Source organism: Nelumbo lutea, chromosome 3 (genome assembly GCF_056320005.1).
Source record: "Nelumbo lutea isolate HS-2025 chromosome 3, American lotus-T2T, whole genome shotgun sequence".
In the NCBI taxonomy this organism is placed as follows: Eukaryota; Viridiplantae; Streptophyta; class Magnoliopsida; order Proteales; family Nelumbonaceae; genus Nelumbo; species Nelumbo lutea.
The window spans coordinates 109,781,738-109,807,681 of NC_142686.1; the positions used below are offsets into that span (position 1 = coordinate 109,781,738).

Below are 25,944 nucleotides of genomic sequence, written 5' to 3' on the forward strand. Positions count from 1 at the left end.
CTGCAGGAATGGCATTCCTTTATTTGAGGGAATGGCCCTACCCCTCCCTTGGGAATGAAATCCCATTCCTGCTGATTTTAATTCCTATTCCAATTCCTATCTGAATCAAGCAGACTATGGGAATGGACCATTCTGATTCCGATTCTGGAGGATTTTGATTCCGATTTCAATTCCAATTCCAACTATGAACCAAACGAACATTAAGAACATCTCTTAGTAACAACTTCAGAAATTATTCCCAATGCATAGTGAGATGTACATGCTGAGTGCCCCAGTGTCCATGGGATGCATGGGGGCACAGATGTGACCTTATTAAATTTATTAATAAATATCACTTCATTGGTTTCATATTAACACCCTACAACACATCCCAATCATGTACAGAGAACATCTCCCAATGAAAATTGGTCACAAGTTATTCCAATCAAGGTTCAAAATATTGATATGCTCGATACACCATTATGGACGTATCGGGCGAATTGATATAGCTTTTGGTACTTTTTTTTTTATTTTTCTTGCAACTGGTTCAGGGGAGCCAATTTAGGCCTCCTCCACACCCTGAACCGATCAGACCCCCGATACACCCATTATAGGGGCGTATCGAAGGGGTCTTAGAACAACACGTATCAGTGTCGATATTTTGAACCTTGATTCCAATATCTACTAAAACCCAAAACAAAATTCACGAAAAATATATACAGTGAAATTATTAAGTTCTGGTACTACTAACAAGCAAAATTATTAAATATGGCAAGTTGGTTTTCAAGCGGATCTGTTAGAGCAACATATGGGTCCAATTAAGAGAAAGATGAATAAATAATAAAATCACCCGTCTTTTTGGTTTTCAAGTCCGAATTAGTATCGGACCGGCGAATCCGGTCCAGATTTTACCAATTTTCGTCGGGCGTGGGCCATTCGACAGATTGTTATTGGCCTTTAATCATTTAAGCCTTTTGTCCCATCTATATGGAATCCTGACATCACATGCTTCCCCATTTTCCTACATCCCTCTCAACTTATGTCATTTTCATGTTAACGCATCACGTTTGTATTATCTATTTTTTATTTTTATTTTTTATACGACACTACAATTATCTTTCCAATTTTGATAACGTGAAAGGATTAATTACTTATATATATTCTCCCGTTCGTGAAAATTTTTTAAAACCTATAATTTCAAAACATACTTAGGTTCGCAGTCGGAATCAGAAACAAAATCTTTTAGAATTGGAATCAGAATCGTCTATTCCCTTAGTCTGTTTAGTTCAAATAGGAATGACAATGAAAATGAAAATCAGCAAGAATGAGATTTTATTCTCAAAAGAGAAGTAGGGAAACCATTCCCTCAAATGGGGGAATGCCATTCCAGCAGGAATGAAAATAGGATTCCGATTCTGCCCAATCATACAGTTGGAATCAGAATAACCCATTATGATTCCAACTATAGACCCCTATTCCCACGAACCAAACGGGGCCTTAAACATGCCTTGTTGAACTTTCAAGTTTTAACATTTCCACAAATGAATGTAAAGGACAAAAGTATCTTAATTGTTCATTAAATTTTCAAAAAAAAAAAAAAAACGTTCCCTCCTCTTAGAATAACTGCACCCATGAAAAATGACTAAAATATCCTTTAATTGTTAATAAAAAAGTAGTGAAAAATCAATGAAATCGAAATGAGGTATACAGTAAGCAGTAGATTGATTTTCTCGAATCTAAAGGAGAGATTGGAGAAAGGCCTTATTGGCTGGGCTCTAATGGCAGTGCATAGATGCAAAATCATGATGCCCACTGTTTCTCTTTTGATATTAATTAGTAGTGTTTGGTTGCAATGCAAATAAATTTGCATTGATGCAAATCATGGCCGTGCAAATGATTTGAATGTAAATTTTGACTTATTTTTGTTTTAAATTTTAACTTATTTTGTTTGATTGCGATACAAATAAAGTAAGTTAAAGACATGAAGCAAAATAAAGTAAAATCTAATACAAAATTAAACTAGAATTTGTATTTTTTACATTTACACTCTTATATATTTATATTAATGCAAATAAATTTGTACTGCAACCAAATACAGCATTAGGCTCTAAAAAAGAGGACAAGAGGATAATTTTGTCATTCGCTAAAGAAGGATAGAGAGCGAGAACCGTTGGAGACCTGACAGAATAGAAATAGAGGGTAAAAGAGAACATAAAAACTAAAGAGGAAAGAGACTAAGAACACTGAGGTATCTTTCTTTTTTCATGACACATCGCTCCAGAAAAATAATGTGATAAAGTAATATGAAAAATGGTGGGAGAAGATGGAAAAGAGAGAGACAGAGAGAGAGAGAGAGGGAGAGATGAGGAGTGGCAGTGAGATATCTTCTTTGGTGTTTGAACAGTAGTTAGGGCCGGTGGTTGCAGATTTTATGTTGTAGTAGTGGAAAGAAGTATATGAAAAAGGAGAGAGAATGGAGAGGGTGGCCTGCTCTGATGCGGTGATTTCTTTACTTGGTTAAGAAGTTTGAAAGAAAAATTAATAGTGGAGAAATCATATTTGCTCCTCACAAAACATATCTTATACCAACCTCACAGCACATCGTAGTTGTGCATTAGAAACATCTTGCTATGAATGACAATATATAAAAATGTGGGAGAAGCTCCCAATGCACAGCCGATGAATGCACTGTGAGATTGGTGTGAGACACACTTTGTGAGGAGAAAATCTCAATTTTAAAGGATAAACTTGAAATCATTAAAAAAAATGATAGTTATATATAAACAGCTTTTTAAAGGTATAGTTTTTGAAAATCATCTTCATTATTATCCTCAATGCTTTATCTCACTCTATGGGACAAGTTTTTGAAAATACCGGGTATAAACAATCTCTTCAAACCTCAAAATACATACACATATATACATACATAATCTAATTTGAAATATAAAAGAAAAGGTTCATCGATACTCCATCCTGCCGCCGTGCTATTTGTCATTGAGACCCTAAAATTGTTGAACTTAAGCTAGATATATAGGTAACATGACGGGGGTAGGAATTATTTGCTACTAACAAAATGCTCCTAATATTGTCCCAATAAGCCATTGTACCCATGCATTGGAAATCCCCTTTGTCTGAAATGATGGTCAATTGTCACATTGAAAAAAAAAATGAGGGTATAAGAGTCACTTTAATTCTATTATTTTAACTTCAAATTTTAAGTACATCCAAAGACATGGGTGTCATTATTTGACCACTTACTCATTACTAAAAAATAAATCTCTTACTATTTTATTGGAGTGGGGCATTTGTGAAAACTTTTAAATTTTTTATTATTATATATAAACTTTTCAAATCTTAGTGTGGGCACACTGACATATATACATATGGAAACCCCTTGCTTGCTTTTGTTCTCTCTATTTTATCAAAAAAAAAAAAAAAAACAGTTGAATGGTTATAAGATTATGAGGTATATACATTTCGGGTATCATAGTGCCCACCCATAAAAATTAGTATCTTGCCACCTTGGAGCAAATGTTTTCTTTCTGTCAAGTGGGATTGGTGAAGAATCTAGCAGCACTCGGTGAATATCAAAGTTTTTAAAATCGATCTGGAGAATGAATCGATCAGGGTTCCGGTTTTTGGGTTGAATGGTCTGACTGTTTGAATTGAGTAGTCGGTATGTTCTGACAAAAAAATTAAAAACGATATCTGTCACTTGACCGGTACCCAGTTTTTCTAGTCTGACCATCTAGTCCGATCCAGTTTTAAAAACCATATTGAATATCATAATCCAACAATCCATGTTCTGACCATCTAGTCCGATCCAGTTTTAAAAACCATAGTGAATACCATAATCCAACAATCCATGTTGAACTTGAGAACTCTCAATTAAGGGGGCGTTTGATAATGGCTAAGTTATTGAATCAAAAGACTTGTTGTTTTATTTTCAAGAGTTCACATCTGTCCCCATAAAACGTGCCCCAAAAATGTCCCACATGCATATCTTAGTGTACATTGAGAATATTGCCCCTATTTATCATTGAGAGAGATTTTCAGCCATTAGCATCCCGCAACCTCGTTAAAAACCCATTTTCTAAAAGCCAAAAAAATAAAATTTTCATCAAATAACCCGTAAGAGTCAAGAAGAAGCCACAATTTATTGCTTCGGCGGATGAACAATCAATAGATGTTGTATAACCCACGGAATGGAATCTTAAGATTGAATCTAATAAATTGACTTGAGAATTATTTGATCAAATCCATAATCAATCTACCTGTATACAAGCCTCCAATTAAGTAGCCATTAAATTGATGAAACCTTTTTTTTGGTAATTACAATTTTGACACATTTGCAACTAGATCCTCTCTATTATATTATAGGTATAAAAATATCCAAAATCCCAGTGTAATTACTATTCAAGCTGGTTTTTACAAGAAAAAAAAACAATACAAACTTTATGAACAACAAAAAAAAAAAAATTTAAGTTATAGCTTTACCTTTGAGCTTTTGATATCAAGGGTAAATTTAATAAATAAATCAAATTTAGAAAAGATATTGGAAGGGTTTAACCACCTATTCATACAAAAAGAAAATTTGGAAAATATACAATTTAGTTAAAATCAACTGCATGGATATTTAAGACATTTTTATACATCTTTTTTGAGGATTCTAATAAAGGGGGTCTAATTACAATTATGTCAGAAAATTCAGGAGAGGTGATTTTAATTACCAAAGTTCAGGAGAGGTTTCACATTTCAACAGCAACCAAAAACTTCAAGGGAGGTTTCATCAATTTACCCTTAGGCTGTGTTTGGTTGCAATAAATTTGCATTGGTGCAAATTATGGTAGTGCAAATTATTTTAGTGGAAATCCTGACCTATTTTTATTTCAAATTTTAGCTTATTTTGTTTGACTGTGGTATAAATGAAGTAAATTAAGACATGAATCCAAATAAAATAAAACCCAAAATAAAATTGAACGACAATTTGCATTTTTTTTTTACATATTTGCACTCCCATGCATTTGTACTAAAATGAATAAAATTATACTACAACCAAACACAACCTTAAAGTAAAGGATCTCAAGTCAATCAAAATAATATCAGTAGCTTAAGGATGCAATCTGCTATAGGCTTAACCATACCTGGTCCACAAGGTTTTCATATTTTATTTAGGGAGAATGACAGCCCAAAGTACTGTTGGGGTAGGTGTTAGCTCCGAATTGATGCCAATTCATGGGCAAGCGTTGATGCATAGAGTGTGGGTTGTTGACATGTTGAATGTTTATAGCTCCGTAGTGAAAATCCATAATCTGCATTGGGCTATTCGTACTTTTCCATTTAATTTATTGCATATCTAAAGCGGCAAAATTCAAAAAACAAAAATAAATAAATAAAATAAAATTATGCCGATCAACTTCATTACCAACCTAACATGGTTATGCTTTTCTTTCTATTTTAGGTACAACATATCTATATTTATATAGATCAGTAATCATGTGATTGATAGGCATTATTAAGAGAAGTTAAATACAGAAAGTAGGGTTGTTCATGGGTCGGGTTGGGATGGTTTATTGGCGTTTTTCCAACTGACCCGACCTGGTCGGTTTACCTAGAAATGAAACCAAAACTGACCCAGTACTAAGTAAAGCTGACCTGATTGGTTTGAATCAGTTTGGGTCGGTTTTGTGAATGATTCTCTCGGTGTGAACGGTAAAGGATTCAAGTCTAAGAAAGCAAAGGTTGGATGCTTAGAAATTAATGATTTGATGGATTAAAACTGATATTTTATATATCAGAAATTTTATATATAATATGTATATTTCTGGAATAAAGCTGAAATATATATATATAATATCTGAAATATTATATATATAATAAATATCTAAATCAGTTTGGGTCGGTTCGGTTTCGATTTTCACACATAAAAATCAAAACTGAACCAAACCATCGGTTTATATTTTTTTGTAACCCGAAACCGACCGATGAGGAAGAAAAACCGGCCAACTCGAATTGAATCGAACTGGGTTGGTCGGTTTGATCGGTTTGGATCTTGTTATGAACAGCCAATCTTATAACAATCCTAATTAGGTTAAGCTGGGCCCACTCCACTCAGTGGTTGAATTGATTAATCAGCACCCCTCCAAAAAAAAAAAAAACCTGTAGAGTGCAGGCTCCTATTAGGTCAGTAGACCTCACATGCAGCTTGTTTTGTTAAGTAAAATCAGGTCCATTGACCCACTTTTAAGTTATAATAATTAATTAATTATATTGAGGAATCAAACAATATAACATCGAATGGATTAAATGAAATCTAATATGTTAATTATAGTAGTTAACTGAAATGTAATCACTAACGTAAATAAATTAATAATTACTTTATTGTTAACTTGGTTAATTATAGTTATTATAATAAATTAAATTAATTTAGTGTTTTGAACCTGTTGTTGACCCGGATGGTCGGTTAAAGCTATCACCCAATTATTATAGTAATTAAAGATTTCATGATTAATTACAGTAATTATGTAAAATTAATCATAGTAATTATAGTAAACTAACTAATTAACTATAAATTTCAGTGTTTTTCAAAATGTCATTGACCTGAATGGTCAAATCGTTCAATTTGTTCAAATTGAAACCCGATTGCAATCCCAGGTCTGATTTTTCAAAAGAAAAAATTAAGTAATTTTAAAATAACATTTTTATTTTGAATAGTTAAACTTAAATTTTATCAAATAACTCTAATATTTTTATTTTGGAACTTGAATGAGTTTTAAATTAGTAAAAAATTGTAATTCAGCTAATCTATTATTAATTTAAAATTTAAAATTAATGTAATTAGTTTAATTAATTGATTGTTTTTTCATTTCTATCAATTAATAATAAAAATATTCTTTTCAACTTTTTTCATTTTTTTTATTATGTGATTTTAAAACCACTAACAGGCACATCTAATGCTGTCCGGCGTGAAGGACTTGGGTTCAGTCACTATGCAGGAAGACAACATAAGAAGCTCAAGAGCCCCAAAGCAACATTTACCAAAAGCAAAAAGTAAATTTCTGAAACCTCCACTGAAATTTTTTACCATTGCTAAAAACTCTCTTGCAGTTAGGTAATTGCAATCATTTCCTTTGAATTTTCTGTCTTAATTGCAAGTAGACCCCTTTTGGTAAAATCCTCTAAAAGGAGGTATGAAAATGTCCAAAATACCCATACAGTTACTGTTGACCAAAATATTTATTTTCTAAAATTTTTCATCAAATGAATCGCCATTTGGAACCCCGTTAATCTCTTTTCTGAAAATGATTTGTTTCTCAAATTTGCCCTTCATATCAATTGCTCAAAGGAAGGCTGCAACTTTAAATTCTCTATTTCTTTTGTTGTTTATAAAATTTGTATTGCATTTTTCTATAGAATCCAATTTCAATATTAATTGCATGTTTTTTGGACATTTTCGTTTCTCTTGTTAGAGGATTCTAACATAGGGGGTGTACATGCAACTGTCTCGGAAAGTTTAGAGGATGATTATCAAACTTCAAGGGAGGTTTCAACAATTTACCCAAAAAAAGTCCCAAGACATCTCCTAGTCCGATGCTTGGCAAGAACTGAATTGACTCTGCTTTCAGTTTTCTTTTTTTTTATTTTTCATGTTCCCGATGACTGCAAGGTTTATGGTGAAAGAAATGTTTTAAAAACCGATATGGAAATGAAATTGCTTTTACCATAGGATCTAGCTTAGTGGTTCAACCATCCAGGTTTGAATGATTTGATCCATGACAAGATAATAAAATAATGGGAAAATTCTCAATTAGTACCCTGTACTATGGGCCTAGTGCAACTTTGATCCCCAACCTTTCAAACATGCCAATTCAGTACCCGAACTTTTAAAATGTGACAATCTAGTACTTGTCATTAACCAGCTCATTAAACAGCCATTTAAGTGGCATTTGAAAAGATACAAATGCCCTTCAAGTGTTATATAAGTTTCCTTATCAACCATCTAAATGTTGATAAAAAATGAATAGTCCCAAATCCTTACCTTTTTCTATTCAAGAAAGTTAGGGTCACGTCTCAGTCGGCATTCGGGTGACCCCAATATGGCACTAGGCCCAAAGTATAGGGTATTAATCAAGAATTTTCCCTAAAATAATTAAGTATACAATAAAAATGTTACATAATTAGTTTTATTATCTAACCATTAAATAAATAAATATTACCGAAAGAAAATATGCTCAAATACCATTATGGCTTTGAATAAAGAGTATTTGAATTTTTTTTTTGGTAAACTTGAAATACATATTACTCAAAAACAACAACTACAGAACAAAACTGAGATAGTTCAGCTTCATTCAGTCAACTAGCCAGATAGACATAGCCTCAATGAAACACCCTAACTCTCTAATAGAATAACTTCTCTTTTTACAAAAGAAAACTAAAAAGAAACATTAAAACCCACAGTTGCAGCAAGAGTATATTTACAAAGGAAAAAAACATCCTTTATCCCCTTCAGGATCTCCATTAGATAGAGCTTTTAAAAGTAGGGATGCAGATGGATCAAATCAGATTCGAATCAGTGTATATCCGAATCTGATCCGATGGCAGATATTTGAAATCTGACCGGTTCTCATAAATGGTGATTTGAATCCAAATCCGTTAAGGATGTCAAATATCTGAATATGATTCGATCTTATTTGATTATGAAAAATGAAATAAATTATTAAAAGAAAAAACATAGAAGTTTATATGAAGAAAAACAAAAATATAAGCATTTTTTCAACTATTTTCATCATATATATTAATATATAGCATGTCTTTTTATAAAAAAATTACAAAAAAGTGCAATATAAACATATTTATAAATAAATATATTAATATATACATATCCTATTATAAGCAAATATATTTATAAATATATACATATATATAGATCAGATTGAATTGGATGCTTTCGAATCAGATAGGGGTGATCTGAATCTGATCCAATCCAAAAATCCAATAAAGGGTTATCTAAATCCACAAAAATAGGATTGGATTAGGATTATGATCCATTTGCACCGCTAATTAAAAGGGTCAAACTATCACTTCCAAGGACAAAGGGGCCAGAAAAGAAATCTTTAACAAGTTAGATTCCCTTCAGACAAGCCAATTCTTTTTCTTGAATAGGAGAGGAGCTATTACCAAATGGCATTTCCTATTCACTTTTTCTACCCACTCTCTATCCACCGTGAATTGCAGCCACACATCTCTATTCAGGACAGGTAAAAAGTGGGAAGGAAAAAGTGAGTAGAAAATCCAGGTTCAGCTACTACACAAGCCAAAATGATTCCTAATGACCACACCAAAAAAACTCCTGTCTCCACTTTCTCAAAGCTTTCATCAACATTAATTTTCAAAGCATTTTTCTGCTGTGCCATCCAGAACACCCACTGCTACTATCATAATGCACTTGCAAAGAATTTTGACATTTTTCTAGCAGAATCATCTTTTCAAACCAAAGAGGTAGCAACCTGATGATCTAATATGTAGTCGAAACTAATTTGGCATGCTCACAAGAAAAAGAGGTCGTGTAACACTGATGCATTCTAAACACATCTTCAAATTAGAAGGAAATGTTTTTATCTTTGGCTCAATTTTAATACTTCAAATTTCTTTCCAAGCTTTACCTGTTAACCTCAATTTCAAGCATACAATTCAGGTTTGACGATCCATTTTGATCACTTTGCCAATTTTTAGCCAAGAGGCTCATTTGACTGTGAACTTCTCCAACGAGCTTCCTTTTTAAACAAAATGATCCTCCCAATTCCCCTAGCAGATGTTCTTGATGTATAATTGTAATGGCTTTTTTCTTTTTAACCCCAAACCTTACACCAGGTGGAGGGGCGACCACCTTAAATTTTATTAACCATTTTCAAAAGGAAAATTTGTAATAACAGGGGAAGGGCTTAGTTCGCCTTACCCCATTACCCAAGTATACATAGCTCTCCCTCACCATCTTAGACTCACAAAAAATAATAAAAAATTAAAACCTAGCAAAACTTAATTAATTCTAAAGATAAAAAAACCCAAATTATCTTCGCGAATACCACAAGCCAGATCTTTAGGAATTTGAGATTTGTTATTGATCACTTTAAAGTACATTTTTTATCAATTCAGTACAATTGTAATGGTTTGTGGACCGAGTTTGATGAAAGTTCACATTTCCACCCCACAACGTCCCACAGCACATCCTACCATCCTCTTTCAAGGATTTAGTTTTATTTTTACCAAAAAAATAAAAAGATATTGATTTTTCTTGGGATCTTAGGTTTATTACCTTCCTTGGTATGGCTGGTCAGGTTCATCCTTTTTAGTTTTCACTGTTTTATCAAAGAAAAAAAAGTTTTTTTTTTATAATAGGAGAAAATATATTAAAATAAACCAATAGGAAGACATAAACAATAAGCAAAAGAATTCAGATTCAGTCCTCATAAAACCATCTTTACATCCTTTGTAGTCGTGCACTGGGAACATCTTTATATTTATATACGTTTTTATTCAAACAAAGAAACCAAACTCTACCTGCCCTCTTTTAGCAAGTTCATGAGCAGTCTTAGTTGCTTTGAACTTACCGAATTCTAAGATATCTCAACATAAGAAGATAGCACTCTTTGCTTAGGTTATGAGGTATGATACATTTCCGGTATCATAGTCAGACCTAAACATAGGTAACGTGACCTTATTATCCACCTTTAAAAATGAGTATTGCCACCTTTCTAAAAGGAGCAAAAGTTTTCTTTATGTTAAGCGGGATTGGCCAAGAATAACAGCACCCAGGTGAACACCGTGAATCCAATAATTCATGGTGTTTGAACTTTAAACTTGGAAGATAACGGCTAAGGTTGCTGAATCAAAAAGACTTATTGTTTTGTCTTTTGATTGATAAAATAATTAAATAATAAAGTTTTCAAAGCATATAATGCAATATTTTAAAAATCAATCCGGACCCAGAACTATTTTGGCCATCGGCTTTTAAATCAGCGGTTCGACCGTCTAATTCAAATGAATGGCTTGTTTTAATTAAAAAAATAAAAAAATATATATTAAAATAAAAACAGTCAAAATCCATTATCTGGGTCGATTTGTTTGGAGGGGAGACATGCCCCCTCTGTGATTTCAAAATTCCCACAAAACCCATTTAAATTTCATATATATTTTGACCCCCTTATCCATATTTCTTAGCTTTTGACCCCCCTATCCATATTTTTTAAGTTTTAGCCCCCTTAACCAAAAATTCTAGCTCTGCCCCTGGTTCGACCACCCAGATTAATGAATTGCTGATCAAATCAATGATTTTAGGGTGAAACGTTTGCCTGGTTGATTCTCGAGCCAATCAGTCGGACGGTTCGATTCAATCCGATTTTCAAAACCTTGATATAAATTATATAATGACCTATCACCTACCCAATTTCATTTTAAACCATTAAGATCCCACCCTCCTTAAAAACGTGTTTTCTAAAAGCCAAAAAAAAATAATAAGCTTTAAATCAGATTGTTCATTGTGGCAAACAAGTCTATATCTTTTTTTTTTCTTTTTCATTAGAACATTTCTTTATATATTTTTTTTTTATTACTCTAGCGTTTCTATGTATTTTAGAGTTTAGAACATGCGTTCTCTCTACCCAAAAAAAAACCATAAAAAAAGACTTTAAACAGATATTCTCTCTACCTAAAAATTTGACATTCATGAGTAGAAAGGAGCTGATAATATCTTTACATTTTGGCTAATTTTGCCTTTTCTTTAATATCGTTAAATTAAAGCAGGTAGATCATGAGGAAGTTCAAGAAGGCAATGATAGGAATGTCAATGGATTGGGTTAAACAATAAATTCAGCATTATTTAGGTATATAGTATCAGGTTAGGGTTTTGATTCTGACCCGAGTCGAGTCTGGTTTTGGATTACTAGGTAGACCCATTAGATCATGATATCCCTATATTGGTTAACCGCTGGTTTTTTTATATTGGTTAACCGAAACTGAACCAATACCTTTGATTTTTAAAAACATCAAACCAACCGGTTCAGTTAACTTATTTTTCAGTTTGATTTTGGTCGATTTTTTTCAATCAGTTTGATTTTTTGGTTTTTTTTGCTCACCCCTATAAACAGAAGAGGACATAGCCTGCCTAGCTTGCCCCATGCCCAGTACAAAAAGCACTTAACACCACCCTCTCAAACCCACCCTCCAAAGATTAACATAATCCTCCTACAAAAGCCTTCCAAGATCAACCTGGATTTGAGAAACAGAATTAAAAACTTCTCTAAAAGTTCTTTTTCTTTTTCCATGTTAATGGGGTCGGCCGAGAATCTAGCAGCAACATGGTGAAGTTCACAATAGTGAAGAAGAAGGCACGGTTTGTTGCTTGGACGGTTGAACAACCACTCAATATTGTAGAATCCACGGAATGTAATCGGAAGAAGAGTCGATCCAATAAATAAACTAATTAGAATTATTTGATCCAATTCATAATAAAAATTGGGAATATGACCCGTCTTTCATGTTAAATTTATGGGGGATATTTCCAATCCGGATCTCTTGCTCACAAAAACTCAAAAACTCAGTATACATCTACTCATACGGGCATTTAACTACTTGTCAGTAATATCTCCCATACATGTGTACAATGCAAAACCTTATATTTGGTAATATTTTATATATATTTATGTTATACATATTTGCATTTGTACTTGATGAAGGAAGATTTGGCCCGACCTCGCAAATCACGCCACGTGGCAAAAAACAAGTAATTCGGCACTTAAAACAGCGTACCAAGGGTACAAACACCAAAGGGAAGAGACCAGCGGTCCGAACTCCCTACAAGGTGCCCGAACTCCCTACTTAGAGTTTGAACTCCCTACAAGGTGCCCGAACTCCCTACTTAGAGCTCGAACTCCCTACGAGGAGCCCGAACTCCCAAGGTGCCCGAACTCCCTACTTAGAGTTTAAACTCCTTACGAGGAGCCCGAACTCTCCCTTTCGCCCCGTTACACAAAGCAGAGACCCGAACTGGCCCGTCTTATGACAGTTCGGAACCTCCCCCCTTATCCGAACTCAAGACCACCTCACGCACCGCTCCAGGCACTTTGCTTCCAGAGCGTTGAACTGGACGAACCACACCGTACCTGACACCAAAGGAGTCCGTATCCAGGGGCGGCGCACCCGACTGACTTGGGATCTGACGCTTGACGGCCGCACTACAAACGGCCACCTGCCACCCTCACCTATCACCGCTACCTCCAGTTACAGAGACGACTCAAACAAAAAGAGCAGTGACGGTTCTGCCCCAGTAGAGGCGAGGACGCCCGAACTGGCAGAAGCACGGAAATACTCATTCCTGACCTGACGGGAGTCTAGGAGTGAGTGCGCGAGGTGGTTATAAAAGGTTTTCTACTCCCCCAAAGAGGAGGTATGCAAACTTTGCGCTATCTGGTTTTATCTTGCCTTTGAAGGATTCTAACTTAAGCTTCAGAGCCTTTACATCGGGTTCCCCCCGGAGCTTCCTCATCTCGTCCGTTTCAGGTTCCCTGCTATTCAGTTCAGAAGCAAGGTCATTGATATCTAAGACCGGCCGGATCGCGCATCATCAATTGGCGCCGTCTGTGGGAACACTTCAAAAAGCCTCCCTCCAAACTTCCATAACCCCTTTTCTTCAAAAAAACCCAACACTCATGGCCTCCTCCAGCAACGCCGGACGTGGCACGGAGACAAACACCACCGGGGAACAACTTCAAGTCCCCGTGGTGTGCGTTGGACAGTTCACCATCCCCCTTTTGGTGGATGGGATCCCCAGCTTGAATGCGCCACAAGCAGTGGCGCCCGTAAACCTTCCTGCCACAAGCATCCCCTTTCCTCCCCCTATTGAGACAACCTTTACTGAACCGACTGCCGTCCCCGTGGCATCCAGCCAAAACCGGTTGGACGACCTGATGCAGTGCATGCGGGCAATGCAAGCCCAAATGCAACAGTTCCAGCAGCACCAGCTTCACCAGCACCAAGTGCTGCACAACATCTCCCAGTATCACTATCAACAGCAGTTCCCCCAACTGCCACTGAACCAACCACTACTTCCACCTCGCCACCCCGCTCCGAGGCCGGTCAAGGCCTCCCCGCAGGATGGACGCCCCCACCAAGGAAAGGCCTCCCAGCCCCAAAACCCCCCTAACAGCCAGGCCTCGTCCCCAGGCCGAAGAGAGAAAAAAATCATCCCCGCCTTGCAGCTCGCAGGCGGGTCGGGAACCTCGCCCGCGAGATCGGCACCTCGGCGCTCCAAGCCCGAGTTCCCGCTCACGGAAAACCGATTCGGCGCCCTGGCGGCAGACTACCAGCATTCCGGGCCCATCGAGCTCGGCAACACGGAGGCCAGCAGCGCCAATACAAGGCCCACTCAACAACGAAGGTGCCGGCGAAGTCGCCGAACCGCAACCCGTGTCTTGTCAGAGCTCAGAGGCAAAGAAGAGACGAGCTCGGACGAGGTAGGAGCTGCCCCGATTCTCTCGGTTCCTTCCCCCCTCGCATCAGAACTCCTGGTGGTCCCCTTACCCAGAAATTTCAAGCTCCCACCTCTGGACAAGTACGACGGGTCCTTCGACCCCAACGACAACGTTGACGCTTTCCAGTCCCAAATGCACCTCGCCGGGGCCAGCAAATCGTGCATGTGCGTGGCCTTCACCACCACCTTCAGGGGAGTAGCCCGCACTTGGTACAGGAACCTGGCCCCCAGGTCGATAAAGTGTTGGGCCCAATTCGTGCAGGTCTTCACCGCACACTTTGTCACCAGCAAACGGTGCCCCAGAACAGAGGAAAGCATCTTCGGAGTAGTCCAAAGGGAAGGAGAATCCATCTGAGGCTACATCGCGATTCAATGAAGCATGCTTGCAGATACCGCGGTTGGACCCCGCGGTGTAGCTCGCGGCGGCCAAAAGAGGGGTAACGCACAAAGAATTCAAATGGCACATGGTAGCTAACCAGCCCGCAACCGTGGCCGAATTCTTCAAGCTCACGGACAAGTTCATGAGGACAGAGGAAGAAATCAACCAACGAATCGAAGGCGGGAACGAGAAAAGAAAGAGGGAAGGCGAGTCCTCCAACCCAGTCGACAGGAAAACCCGGCCCGGGAGCCGAAGCCGAACCAATCGTTCCGAGCTCCCCTAGCAGTTCGGACGGATTACACGCCGTTAAACACAAGGCGGACCGAGATCTTAATGATGATCAAGGACGCCCCATACGTGAAGTGGCCACCTCGCCTAAAGGGAAATCCGAACGAGAGAAATAAGAATTTGTATTGTAGTTTCCATAGAGACCATGGTCATAGTACCGAGCAGTGTAATAATCTCCGGGACGAGATAGAGGGACTCATCCGTCGTGGATACTTGAGAAACTTTGTACAGCACAACAATAACAATAAAGCAGGTCGGCAAGGGGAGCACGAAAAGGATGCCCCCGAGTCTAGCAACAGACCTGCCGAACCATTGTAGAAGCAGCCTCCGGAAGAGAGGCCAGTTCGGGGAACCATCCATGTAATAGTGGGAGGTTCGGTGGTAGCAGGGTGTACCTCGGCAGCAGCCCGGACTTCAGTTTGCGAAGTGGCCCTCGAAGAACGGAACCCCCCAAAGAGACCAAAGAACGAAGAACCAATCTTTTTCGCAGAGGACGACGCGCGAGGAGTCCACTACCCCCATGATGATGCGCTTGTCATTAAGCTAAGGATCAGCGACTTCGAGGTCAGGCGCGTACTCGTAGATTCGGGCAGCTCAGCGGACATCCTCTTCAAATCAGCATTTGACCAGCTGCAGTTACAGAGGAGCGAGTTGAAGCCCACGAACACTCCCCTGGTGGGTTTCAGCGGATAGGAAGTCAGGCCCCTCGGAAAAATAACAGTACCTGTGAAAGTCGGTACATGGCCTTGTGCGGTCAGACTCAACCATGATTTCCTGGTGGTCGCGACCCCCTCCCCATACAATGCCATAATAGGGCGGCCGATCACGCATATCCTACGGGTGCTGGTCTCCACCTACTATTTGGCCACAAAGTTCCCTACGGACTTCGGTGTGGGGGTAGCGCGGGGCGACCAGCTCGAGTCCCGCAAATGTTATGTTACCTCACTAGTGTGCCGACCTTAGCCCGGCCCGAGGAGGGCGAGGTCTTATAACTATACCTCTCGGCAAGCGACGAGGTGGTAAGTTCGGTACTAATAAAAGAAACAGACCGGGTCCAGCGACCCATCTATTATGTTAGTAAATTTTGCAGGGAGCAGAGACAAGGTACCCGCAGATAGAAAAGCTAGCATACGCACTGGTGACAGCAGCTCAGAAACTCCGCCCGTATATGAATCCACCATCAGATCATCAAAGCCCGTCGAAGCAATGTACTCATTGACGGCCTTCTTCTTGGCATCTTCGATACCTTGGGAAAAGATCTACGTCCTCTCCCTGATGTCCTCCTAAAGATACTCGACCTGATGCTGCAGATCCAGCCTCAAGTCCGCCATGTGCTTCACCACCACTCCCATGGCCTCGGCATCTCTCTGAGACCTCGCCTGCCTGATCCGTGAAAAACGAGCACCCTCTTCGGCAGCACGAGCAGCCTCCTCGGCAGCGCGACGAGCCTCTTCGGCAGCTCGCGCCTGCCTCGAGCTCCTCTCCACCTGAGCCGGCAAGGCATGAATAGAAGAATTCACCTACCAAAAGAGACCAAATGATCAAAAGAACCAATAAAACAAAAGCCAAAGAGCTCTAAAAAAGGAAAACACTTACCACCATGGCATGGTTAACGGCACGGTAGGCCACTTGATGCAGAGGGAGATCAGTCCACGCCGCGACCTCCTCGGGGAAGATAGCCTCTTTACTCTTTTGAAGAGCATGGGTCGGCGTCAATACACTCCTGAAATCCCCAGGGGCCCCCGAGCCCGAGGGCCCAGCTCGCGTAGGAGCAGACCCGGAGTAAGCAGGAGCCCCGGAGTATGTAGGAGCCCCTGTGTATGTAGTCTCAGCATAAGGGCCCCCTACCGGCTCCTGCATCGGAGGGACCACCTCGGGCTCCCTGGGCGGATCTTCTGGCTGATAGCCCGGCACCTCGAGCTCCGCATCCTGAGGCATCTCGGCGCGAGTTCGCTTGGCAACCCGCTTTCTCCTCTTCATACCTTGAAACAAGTGCCCACCCCGGGTCCCTCGCGAATCCATCACACCTGAGAAAAGAAGTTCGCCATCAGTAAAAAGCAAGAAAGACAGCAAGATAAGAGTCTCTAAGTGAAGAACCTACCCGAGCTCAGGCCGGCTGCAATGAGCTTGGCCTCCGTCAGATACTGTTGACACTTTAGCCCAAGCCGCGCCCATTGCCGGAGGCCCTTCGCCGTCTCCTTGTCAAGCGTGACCCCGGAGTCAGGAGCGGCCATCCCCCACCCGGTCTGAAAAGGCCACCCCAGCACACTTTGCACCCCGAAATAGTCCCGCTTCCATGCTGGAACCTTGTTGGGGAGCTCATGTAAAAGCTTAAAGCCCGGGCGAGGAGATAGGTAGTAAGCCCGCCTGCGTCCGGGGAGGGGACCCGCTTGCTTCTTAAGCATCAAGATTGAAGAAAAAATCTCCAAGTCCAACGGAAAGCTCTCGTCGTAGAATAAGGAGATTGTCCCCACCAAGTTTCGAATGGAATTCGGGTGAAGCTGGTCGACTGTCACGCCGAAGTGGTTCAAGACTTCGACAAAGAGGGGATGGAAAGGAAATCGCAGCCCTGCGGCGAGCTGCTCCCGGAATATCACGATCTCATCAGAACCGTGTTCCCAAGGAAAGCTACCCGAAGGTATGAATTAAGCATACTCCCCGGGCAAGTTATAGTAAGTAATGAGGGATTGGAGCCCCTCGGGCGTCATGGTCGAAGGGCCAAACTTGTCTAACATCCGACCCCAACGAGAGGTGGATGCCAAACTACCCGAAGCGCCACGGCCTACGAGCTCGAACTCTTCCTCGAGCTCTACCTCCGGCTCGCTAGGGCTATCAGGGGATGCAACTTGGTTCGTAGAACCTGCATCAGACCCGCTGAAAGTACTATCTGAGCCATCCAAGCTAGACATCGGGAGTGATGTGATCCAGGAAAGTACTCACCCGGACAGAAGCTGTAGACCACAGGAGCTCGGACGAGCGGAAGACCTTGAGCGCGAACTGAAAAACCTGGACGTGAACTGGATGCGAGCTGAAACTCAGACGCGAGCTCGAGAGAAGTGACAACAACTGCCCCCCCCCCCCGTTATTTATGCTCACAGTGACCGAAAGGCAACGGCTTAGATCAAAGCCAGTCCGACGGCCTACAGCCGCACTGACCACACGTCTCCCGAGACCGAGACGTGATTGGTGCACGTCTTTCTGAAACTGACGGCGCCGGCGCACATCTTTTCAAAACTGACGGAACGCCAGCGCACGTCTCCTCAGGAAAAACGACAGCGGCACGTCTTTTTCAAATTTGAAAAGACGCCCACTATCGCGCCCCCCAAGTGACGCGCTTTTTTGAAATTTCAAAATAACGCCCTCGCCGCCACATCTATCAGCATTTAGACAGGCCGGCGTGCTTCCCGCCTAAATGGACGCTCGAAGAAGCTCAAGAAACCCTGACAACGCACCTCGCGCTAGCAGAACCAAGATTCAAAGTGCAGTACAAATCTACCTGACACCTTGCGAACTCCCCGCGCCAGGGCAAGACCGTTAGCACGAGGAGTGGGGGGCAATTGATGAAGGAAGATTTGGCCCGACCTCGCAAATCACGCCACGTGGCAAAAAACAAGTAGCTCGGCACTTAAAACAGTGTACCGAGGGTACAAACACCAAAGGGAAGAGACCAGCGGTCCGAACTCCCTACTTAGAGTTTGAACTCCCTACAAGGTGCCCAAACTCCCTACTTAGAGGTCGAACTCCCTACGAGGAGCCCGAACTCCCTGCAAGGTGCCCGAACTCCCTACTTAGAGTTCGAACTCCCTACGAGGAGCCCGAACTCTCCCTTTGGCCCCGTCACACAAAGCAGAGACCCGAACTGGCCCATCTTATGACAGTTCGGAACCTCCCCCCTTATCTGAACTCAAGACCGCCTCACGCACCGCTCCAGGCACTTTGCTTCCAGAGCATTGAACTGAACGAACCACACCGTACCTAACACCAAAGGAGTCCGTATCCAGGGGCGGCACACCCGACTGACTTGGGATCTGACGCTTGACGGCCGCACTACAAACGGCCACCTGCCACCGTCACCTGTCACCGCTACCTCCAGTTACAGAGACGGCTCCGACAAAAAGATCAGTGACGGTTCTGCCCCAGTAGAGGCGAGGATGCCCGAACTGGCAGAAGCACGGAAATACTCATTCCCGACCTGACGGGAGTCTAGGAGTGAGTGCGCGAGGTGGTTATAAAAGGCTTTCCACTCCCCCAAAGAGGAGGTATGCAAACTTTGCGCTATCTGGTTTTATCTTGCCTTTGAAGGATTCTAACTTAAGCTTCGGAGCCTTTACATCGGGTTCCCCCCGGAGCTTCCTCATCTCCTCCATTTCAGGTTCCCTGCTATTCAGTTCAGAAGCAAGATCGTTGACAGCTAAGACCGGTCGGTCGCGCATCATTAATACTCTTTCCAAACTGAGCCAAAATGGGTGAGTGAATACCCATGTGAACAGATGTGTGCAGAGTTTTTGTGAGAAGGTATTCCCATCTCAGATATTTCTGATATACGGATGGATACTATGCCTTCAGGGTGTGTGAAGGAGTGTACACATAGAAATATATAGAGTGCAAAACCATCTATTTTGTATTTTTTATGTATTTATACTGTAGATATTTATCTTTGTAAAATTTATTTCGTTTTAAAATTTATTTAAACATATTTACATTAAAAACAAACAAACAAACAAAAAGTACAAAGTCGTTTGAACTGTATGGACCCATTCTAGATGCAGGTTAGGGTTGGGCTTTTGTCAGAATTTGTATGGACCCAGCAAAGCCCAAACCCAACGGCCAAAGCAGTGTGAACTGTGAAACGCACCAACCCGAGTTGCACCCTTGTACGCAATGTTGATCATGCTTGTCAGGTGTCAGCCTTTGATTTTACAGTTACACCAAGAGATGACCTCTTCTCGATTTGAAATGAACATCGGATTTCTGGATTACAAATGATATATCACCATCCAACCATGGAAACCAATCCGCCATTGGGCCGGAAGTATGAGGTCGGACCAGACTCAGGCCTAGCACCTTGGGCTGAGTTTAGGAGCTGACCTGGCCCAACATGAGACTAAAGTCTAAGTTCATCCTTCCCAGTGCTTTTGGAATATGGTAGTTAGTGGCAACAGGATTTGATCCCAAGTCTTCACTATAACAACGCAGAGACCCTATCAACTGAGCCACCATAAATTGTTACTCAAAACTCATCCTAACTTGAAAGCCCATATGGCGAATTTGGTCTCTAGCAGATAGAAACAATGATTAGAGTCCATTGTGTAGCTTCCAAAGGCATATTTGAGCCAAAGTGTGGAGATATTTCTCAGCCTGATTAGCTTCTCGATTTGGTTTGGAGTTGAGTCTAGAGTTGTTGGTGGGTCGTTATTGGTGTGTGTACCAACATACAGTAGCCTCAACATTTAAAACCTTAGCAGTGTATCCTTTGTACTTTTCTCTTTCAATGAAAGATTAAAAAGAGGAAGGAATTAACAGCAATCTAGAGTCGATATTAGCAGGGTAGGTCATAATCTTACATACCAATTAAAACCACAACCACAACTTGCTTGTCCCCCTTTGTGTGTTGTCCTTGTAACACTCAGACTAATAGACACACATAATAAAGGCAAAAAGGACTGAGGACTGAGAAATGATAATGCGCTCTTTAATCGTTAAACACAATAACAGGCATTTCAATTGATGACACCCCACAACATAGACCCGGGATCTGCTGCACTCCCATAAAAGTTTAGACTTGAAAGTTGAAACCACTCAGGAGACCAATGCAGAAAATAAAAATAAAAAAGTACAGCTAGCGGATCCAAACATCTTTCATTGTATGTTATGCGTACGGGGGACTTTTATCCTAGGTTTGATTTATTTACGTCGCTGCAGTAGAACTGTAGAAGTAGATGACGATCAATGGTGACTGTGGGTGGTAGTGGTGGTGGTCCCTTTCTCGACGTCGTCTTCGTCGTCGTCGGCCAAACTGGAGTGATGCAATTTGTATGGACTCAAAGAAAGCGTCTTGAGGATTTTGGTGAAGCTGTGCTGCCGAGCAACAGACGACTTGGGGAGGCTCATTCCTTTGTTCAGGCTTCGATTCTTCGTCTTGAACTCGCTGCTATCTTCGTATTCAGACATCTCCACGTTTCCACGGACAAGGTGGGCCGAACCTTCCTCCTCTTTCGCCTCTGTTGATTTTTGGGACGCCGATTTCCTCCTGTAAACTGCGTACAGTATCAACTGAGCCGACCCCAGTACGAAACCGATTGCGTTTGGAACCTACGCATACACAGACGTATTATACTTAGTTGCAAATTGTGAAATTAAAGTTCGAACCAGTCTACGGTTCTCGTCGTCGTAATACTTGACCAATCATGGTATACCACGTCAGCTCCATACATATGGGTTGGGTCCATGCATACTTGACCCGTCTCAATATGGTCCAGACTCCAGAGGATTCGGTAAGTTATTTATAAATCCATTCGTCCATGGACCCAAGCTGGTGTCGGTGTGGTCCATTGGGTGTACTGTGCAAAAGGCCAAATGTTTCATGGCCCACTCGCTTTAACCAACATAAAAATAGTAAACAGTATGATCAACTTTTGCAGGCATATCTGTTATTTTGATCATAAATTTGAGGGTAAATTAATCCTCTCCTTCCACAGTTGCAATTACCTCCCCCTGAATTTTTCGACTTAAAAACTTTTAACAAAAGAAATGAAAATGCCCAAAATACCCACACGGTTACTTTCAAGGCTGATTTATACGGTAGAAATAATACAAAATTTATGAACAACAACAATAAAAAAAGTAGAGTTTAAAGTTGCAGTTTTACCTAAAAAATTTTAAAAAATAAATCAATTTTGGAAAAGAGAATGAGAGGGCTTGGGGTAGTGATCGATATGAAGAAAAAATGGAAAATAAATATATTGGTCAACGTAACCAAGGTTCAAAATATCGATATACCCGATACGCCGGTAGGGGCGTATTGGTCTAGGACCCCTCCATCCCCTGAACCGGTCAGACCCCCGATACACCCACTGTAGGGGCATATCAGAAGGGTCCCGGAATGATACGTATTAGTCGATACATAACGATACTTTGTACCTTGAACATAACTATATATATGAGTATTTTGGACATTTTCATGCCTGGTTAGAGGATTCTAAGAGGGGGTCTACTTGCAACTGTGTCAAAAAGTTCAAGGGCAGCGATTGCAATTACCAAACTTCAAGGAAAGTTTCAGCAACGGTCCAAAACTTCATGGGAGATTTTAGTAATTTACACAAAATAATTAACCATTTTTATCCATAAATTTTATTATTGGAATGGAAAATTTTGCCCTATAATATTTTGACAAGTGAAAAAGTTATTTATCCACTTAAGAGATGAAAATTGATTTAACATAAAACCCGTGTGAAAGTGAAAAAATTGGTTAATTTCTTATTAATCAACTTCCCCCTCTATATACCGAAAAAACCGACTGTGAATTGAGAGTTTGAGAAGTGGAAAATGTATATATTGGAGGGGTGGCAAACAAAGGAAAAGTTAGAGGAGAAAAAAGAAACGAAAGATAAAAGGGAAGACGTAAGACATACCCCAATAAACAAGTCTTTGACGAGCACAGCATAAACAGACCAAACACCCCCATTGAGGAAGAGAAAGAAGGAAAGTGAGAAGGGCATGTAATCCACGCTCTTTGTCCTTATCACCGTCCTCTGTCAATCAAACAGAAACAAGAAAAGAATAAAGTTGAGCTATGCCACACAATCGGTACAAACTTTTTCTTGAAAATACGTGATTCATTAGAGTAGATAATGCAATTGCAAGCGGTGTCTGTTTGTCCGATTAGAATTGGAATCCATTTCAAATTTGGATCGAATATGCAAGGTTCCATCGATCTCTATCTCAAACCCTTCTGTTGCAATCCAACCTGATAATCTCTCTCTACCAAATAGCTAGACGATCTCACATTCCCAACTCTCAAGTGGTCCTAATTAAGGGTGTCAATGGACTGGTTTTGGATTGGGCCCCGTTCAGTCCAAAATCAATTTGGATGGATCAACAAGACATATTGGATAGGATCAATCCGGTCCAAAATATTTATTAGATTGGATTGAATCTGGTCCATCTGTAACAAATTTATATTAGACTGGATTGGATTAAGCCAATGTCTGGTCCATTGATAAAAGATAAGAATATATGTGTCAATGGACTGAGTTTGAGTTGAAACCAACCTAAATCAAAATGAATTTGAACAGATTGGACTGTTTAGACATTGAATTGGACTGGACCAAATTAATTCAAAACATTCATTATATTGGATTAGACCTGGTCCATTTATAATAGACTCACATTGGAGTGGATCGGATTGGACCAAACTCAATCCAATTGAGACCCCTAGTCCTAATAAATGAATTTTGTTCTACACTTCTACTGTCATGGGCCATGACAGTACAAAAATACTTCCTTTGAAGCTTTGTCATCAAGTGGAAAAGGACTAAAGGAATTTATGTGGCTCTAATTCTAAATACCAGTGTTCACAGGTAAAACATGCTTAAATTAATTTAAAAGCAAATTGAGAGAGTGAGAGGCTAACAAAAGTCTAGAACAAATTAATGTACCAAGCAACCGTATAAACGAATTCCTCGTGCAGAGACTTACAACCAAGTGTTAGTGGGAGTGAAATACATGAACGTAGCTGTTGGTTTGGATTTTTTCGGATTATAATTATCATTGTTTATAATTGTATAAAGTAATAAAAATTTGTTAGATATGAACAAACCAACTATTAATTTCACCAAAGAAAATTGCAATTCAGTCATTTATCTTAATTTCAATATAATTAAACTAATTATTAGGCATACAGTTATTGAACTATTCTATATAATGAAGCTTGTCAGCAAATTAATAATAGCAATATTTATCTAGGATATTTTCATAAGTTCCAACACCCTATACCAACTAAAGATATGAGACCGGCCATGTACGAGACTATGAGATGTGTGGTGTGAGATCATGTTGGAGAGTGTTAAAAGGTATTATATATGTTGGCCGGAGATCCTGACTCAGACAGCAAATAAGCGGCTGGCTTACCATGGCAGCTAGTGGTGAAGCATACATGCCCAGTGTTAACCCTGCGCATAAGAACCCCACCACAGTGAGCCGAAGACTTCCATGTATCGCCAGAAGAGTCACAGCGATCACAAGTCCCAGACATCCAACGTTCAAGAGAGCTACCAGCTTCATCAATTTCACCTGTACGCAATGGCCCATGCACTCAGAAACACATACACAGACAGACAGCTGAGACGCGGAGCAACAGAGAATCTAGCTACTTGGTTACCTTTGTATCCTTGGGTGCATAAATGAGGAAAAGAGTGACGTATATGAACTGTAACACAGCGCCGGTGCCATTGACGGTGACGATGAGTAAACCACCAGGCTTGAGAAGTCCATAGAAAGACCACAAGGAGGTGCTCAACAGAGTACAGATGTACGGGAGCCCCTTGAAGCTCTCAGTTGATTTCTTCTTCACCACTCGCCGGAACGTGCCTCTGTCGACAATTAACCCAATTAACACAGACTAGATATTGATGTTGAAACACACTTGAAATCTAATTTCTTTCTTTTCATACAATTAGCTAGAGAAGAGAGCCAAGATATGTCTCTGTTACTCACATGGGAGAAGTGAAGACAAGTATGGAGATTATGTTGCCTGCAGAGAAAGAACGTCCATGAACAAATTAAACAATGAACGAAATGAAGAAAGGTTGGAACTAACCCAGGTGTTAATACAATACCTACCTATGATGCCCACGATGAAGCTTATGCTCGCCATATGAATGCTCGAAGCGAGCAGCAGAAGAATTGAGTGAGAATGCTGGTCCGATACACCTTTCAAATGAGGAGTGGCTCTTTTCGCTACCAAGTATACTCTCTTATAATGCTGGATGATTTTTTTTCCTTTTTTGCCTTTCCCAAAACCAGAATCAATCATACCCACGAGTTAGTGGCGTCTCGACTCGGGACTCCCGAGTTTGGACCACCGTCCACCCATTTCTTTTTCTCTCTCGATTGTTTACTGGAAAGAAGTATTGGCTCCAACCCCTGTTATTGGCTTATTGCATTTGGATTGGAAGTTTTTTTGTCCTCGTAGATGTGAGATCAGGGGCGGAGTTAGATTTTCTTTTTTATTTCGAGGGGGTTAAAACTTAGGAAATATGGATAAAGGGTCAAAATATAAGTGAAACTTAAATGGGTTTTATGAGGGTTACGGCTCCATTCCGCCACCCCCAGTTAGCTCCGCCTGTGTGAAATTTATTTTTTCTTATTAACCCAAAATTATAGTGGCGTCTGGTAAGTCTTTTCATGTGGTCTTTTGAGTTTCAGTCAAAGTTAAAAGACCGAAAATCAGTTTTTTTTTTTTTTATAATAAAAAACCGGAAGGATAAAAAGACTAATGCATGGAAATACCCAAAAAGACAGAAAATGTGAAATTTCGAGAAACTTCAAATAAAATTTTCCAGTCTTTTTACATAATATATAACCTCTAAACATGTTTGCTTTGTAAAAGACTTGTTCCACTTGAATGTACCTACGAAGGAGCACATTGCTTTTACGTTTGTACTTCTGTCTCGGCTCTCAACGAGAGAGAGAGAGAAAGAAATAGAACAAATGTATCACTCGGTGGAATTTGTTTGTGTATATGAGCAAAGAGTACGTTGATTGCTAACTCTTG

The 25,944-nt window shown here is 40.3% G+C and overlaps 1 protein-coding gene across 1 annotated transcript; it reads right to left on the reverse strand.

Moving 5' to 3' along the window:
- Positions 1 to 20,834: 20,834 nt before the first annotated feature.
- On the reverse strand, positions 20,835 to 25,284 carry LOC148867569 (bidirectional sugar transporter SWEET16-like). Its single transcript, XM_088980270.1, has 6 exons — positions 25,011 to 25,284; positions 24,885 to 24,921; positions 24,550 to 24,760; positions 24,300 to 24,461; positions 22,802 to 22,921; positions 20,835 to 21,482 (listed from the first exon to the last, which is right to left on the reverse strand). Exons 1-6 carry the CDS (start codon positions 25,201 to 25,203, stop codon positions 21,117 to 21,119), a joined length of 1,089 nt encoding a protein of 362 aa, XP_088836396.1. The 5' UTR covers positions 25,204 to 25,284; the 3' UTR covers positions 20,835 to 21,116.
- Between the last annotated feature and the right edge of the window lie 660 nt (positions 25,285 to 25,944).